The sequence below is a fragment of the Etheostoma cragini genome, chromosome 16, assembly GCF_013103735.1.
Source record: "Etheostoma cragini isolate CJK2018 chromosome 16, CSU_Ecrag_1.0, whole genome shotgun sequence".
Classification (NCBI taxonomy): domain Eukaryota; kingdom Metazoa; phylum Chordata; class Actinopteri; order Perciformes; family Percidae; genus Etheostoma; species Etheostoma cragini.
Genome location: NC_048422.1, coordinates 6,451,770 through 6,455,663, shown reverse-complemented (window position 1 = coordinate 6,455,663; position 3,894 = coordinate 6,451,770). Strand labels below are relative to the sequence as shown.

General features: G+C 39.5%; 1 protein-coding gene across 1 annotated transcript in view; it reads right to left on the bottom strand.

Annotated features, from left to right (window-relative positions):
• The window catches only part of LOC117959701 (bile salt-activated lipase-like), a 3,801-nt gene extending 180 nt beyond the window's left edge, over positions 1 to 3,621 (bottom strand). The window contains exons 1-3 of the mRNA XM_034896979.1: positions 2,072 to 3,621; positions 1,135 to 1,282; positions 5 to 59 (exon numbers count right to left, since the gene is read on the bottom strand). Coding sequence (XP_034752870.1) covers positions 5 to 59; positions 1,135 to 1,282; positions 2,072 to 2,137 — 269 coding nt within the window. The 5' untranslated portion in view covers positions 2,138 to 3,621. The remainder of the gene's footprint in view (positions 1 to 4; positions 60 to 1,134; positions 1,283 to 2,071) is intronic.
• Between the last annotated feature and the right edge of the window lie 273 nt (positions 3,622 to 3,894).

Below are 3,894 nucleotides of genomic sequence, written 5' to 3'. Positions count from 1 at the left end.
GGACATCAAGAGATTCACCTGAATGCATCTCTGCCTGTACTCAGTGGCCTTCAGAATACCTGATTAGAGACACACACAGTGAGGGAAATGATGTACTGTATGTTTTCATGACACAAGACTTTTATTGATCAATTAAAGTTAAAAGAGAAGGGGTGGCAGACGTAACTAATGATGCTACAATTGCTAGAGGAGCAAACATGTCTAGTTACCATAGGTAACAGGTGTGCTGCAAAAATGCTAGTTAAATAGTAGAGGCTGTTTTTTGCTTCAATAGTTAACTAGTAAGTGCAAATGTTGTAGTAAGCAGTGTTGCAGTTGAGTCACCAACTGTCAAGTCTTGAGTCACCAAAGAAGAGTCCAAGTTGGTTCGAGTTTAATAATAAAAATTAACAACAATAACTTTTATTTAGATAGGTCCTTTCAAGAAACCCAAGGACACTTTAGAGATTTACAGTGGTGACAGTAAGGGAAGTTGTAGGCTGTAGCAAACAGGTGGTGTTTCAGGAGTTTTTTTTTTTTTTTAAATGTACAGGGATGTAGCATTTAGGATATCTGCAGGGAGGGCGTTCCAGAGGGATGGGGCTCTGTTTAGTCACTTTTATCTCATGTCATGAGTCCAGAGAAAAGTGACTCAAGTCTTAGTCCATCACTGGCCCTTGCATGAAACAGTTAAATACTAAACATATATCAATGATCAATATCTTATGGCAATTGTTTATGTACCTTGTACATAAAAAAAAAGTTGTCAGAAACTTCATCCAACTTCCAAGTTCTATTTCATGAATGCTCTTGTCCAATTTCATTTATCCTCAAGTCCAAGTCCAAGTCATCAGTGAGTAAGTCTAAGTAGAATCACAAGACCAGAGAATCCCCAAAGAAGACCAAAAGGATGCCTCTCAAATTACGAGTGCACCTTTTTTTTACCTTACTAGTGGTACTAGTAGACATTTTATGCCCTACTAATGGAAAATGTGCACCTACTAGTTAACTAGTAAGGCAATATCCTCTAGTAAACTTGTCGTTTTGTAGTCCGGCCATGTAGTTAACTGGTTGAGGAAAGTGTTGTTTGATGTTGTGGATATGTATTTGATGATCAAATGGCTTTCCAGAGATAAGTTAAATCAGACAACCCACCGTCCCAGCCAGGGTGACGCTTCGGTTTCTCAAACCTTCCAGGCACGGCAGCAAAGGGAATCCCCTTAAAGATGTCCATCCGACGGTATAGGCCAATACGAATGTTCTTACCCTCCACCATACCTCCCTCTGTGTACACCACGCCGAGCTACAGGAAGTCAAGCACAGAGAAATGTAACAAGATTGACTTGAAATGGTAGTAAGGTAGACTTGAAAAGCTTTTACATGGAACTACACCAAAGAATGTGGCAAGCTACATTTAGATTTGAACACCATCAATTTAAAGAATGCTATGGAATATTCTCATCAGTGATTGATGGCTAAAAAATTAACAAATTACCATACTTTCCTAATTAACCCTTGTCACCGGGTCAAATTTGACCCGTTTTCAAAGTATTTTCTATAAGAAACATGGGTTTCTTACAACCAGATTGCCTCAAAATAACTTGGATGCATGCATGTATGTTGCATGGACACCATACAACATATACTGTACATCCATGCATCCATGTTCTTTGAAGGTAAAATGAAGGATTACTTCAATTGAATTTTTTTGTTCTTTTTTTAATTTCATAGCATTTACATTTTTTAAAATAACTTCATTACAGTATCCAAACTTTCACATAAATTAGCATGTGATCCACTCAAAACACTATAATTTCAGCTTTTTAAATCAAACTCAATAATTAGGGTTAATGTCACTGGAATGAATAATAATTGTAAAAAAAACGTTTTCAAAAGCCCCAAAAGGCATAAAAAAGCACCAAAAATGCAGAGGAAACTAAAAAAGTTAACATCTTCAATTTTGACCCGGTAGGACAAGTTCATGTTTGACTTGAGGACAAGGGTTAAGAGTAGAAGCTTAATTTCAGGACTGAACAAAGAACTGTAAGACACGGTTATTTGGACACACTAGAAAGACATTTGTGACACTTACAGAGGCCGCAGAGACCGTCTCCAGATACACGCCAACAGCTACCAGAATCCCCAGCTTCACCATCATGACCACTCTGTGACAATAGGGTTGGTCGTCTGCCAGATTTTTATAAAGGAGACCCCTCCCCTAAACCACACCTGATCCAGTCAGTGGACATGATTTTTCCACTGTTACATAACATGAAACATATGCACCCACTTTGTATTATCAGCACTTCCCCCAATACACCCCACACGAAATTGCCAACACGCAAGTGAAGTTTTGTGAGGAAGGCCATGGAAATGGACTGATCCTGTCCTGTCCTTGAAAGCCCTTCTCTCCATAAGGCCAAATATAGAATAGTTAAATAGTAATATCTAGTGGGGAGAAGGGGGGGGGGGACCCTATACATACTGCCTTGGCCTTTTCGTTTCCAACTTTTGTTGTGTATCAGGAAGGCGACCTCTGAGTTGACGCAGCTGTCCAAGTGGAATCAAAGTCCCACAGCTGTTTTTCTAATGCTAGCAAGCTTAAGTGAAGTAAATTGGACGTACACACTTCTCCAAAATGTTACATAGCTATTTTGCTATGGCGTATAGCCAATAACCTATACAGCGGCATTGTTATGACTGTCCAAAAGCACCTGTATACAACTGTGGACATAAACATTTATACCATATTTATGCCCATACATAAAACATGCTATGCCACAGGCCGTAAACCACCAGGAAGAGATACGTGTTAGCTTAGTTGCAGTTTGTACCTTTTAAATGAACTATCCTGTATGATTTTTTTGTTTATCAACCGCATTGCGGTTATCTCATGCGATTTGATTGATCCATTTTATCTCAGTCTTTCTTAGAATAATTTCTTCTTACTATGAAATAAAGGATACACATTAGGAATGCATCGCCGCATGGCATTTCTAAGCTATTTGCCTTGACAATGATGTGCATCTCTTGTGTCATGATTTGAAATGTTATTTGGAGATTTGAAAAAACAAACTGCATATTGATTGGGATCCCTGACATATTTCAGTGTCACTGTATGGACCAAAATCATAATTGCAAAAATGATACAGTTCTTACAGAAACCACTAGAAATACTTCCATGTTTATTTACATATTTCAAACATGTCTTTTTTAACAAAGTAATGTAAGATATTAACAGTCAACAGCAATGTCATCACAGCGGTAATGTTTTGTTACATGTAATCCAGAATTTCTGTCTCCATCTCGTTTTCGCTGCCCTCCGACGGCAGAAACTCATCATCTTCATCTTCTTCTTCATCATCCTTGTTGTCGTCGTCCTGCACCTCTTCCTCTGGATCCGAATCTCTCCCTGGGTCTTTGGAGATTAGGCTTCTGCGTCTGCGCTTCTTTGGGAATACTGGCAATGCTGAGGGAAAGAAATACATCAGCTAACTAGAAAAGTGCCCTCAGTAGAGAGATTCATACCCCGTTTAAACGTAGATGGTTATTTGTGAAAAACTGAGACATTTCCCTTTATTTGTACCCTTCGTTTACACGCAAGCAGAGAATTTGCCTTTCTAAAAACTACAGCCAGAGTGGACTTTTTGCACGTTTACATGTAAACTGAGACAAACTGAGGTTTAGGCAGCCGAGGAAGTGATGTAGAGAAGAGGGAGGAAGTGATTTGTTGCTGTACTATTTTGGGGATTCTGATTGGCTAATGTGGGCTTGAGCTTCTAGTGACACTGTCACCTACAGGTTTGGCATGCTCTTTTCGGCATTGAAGGGATATCTACACATCCATCCATCCATCCATCTTCGACCGCTTATCCGGTATCGGGTCGCGGGGGCAGCAGCTCCAGCAGGGGACCC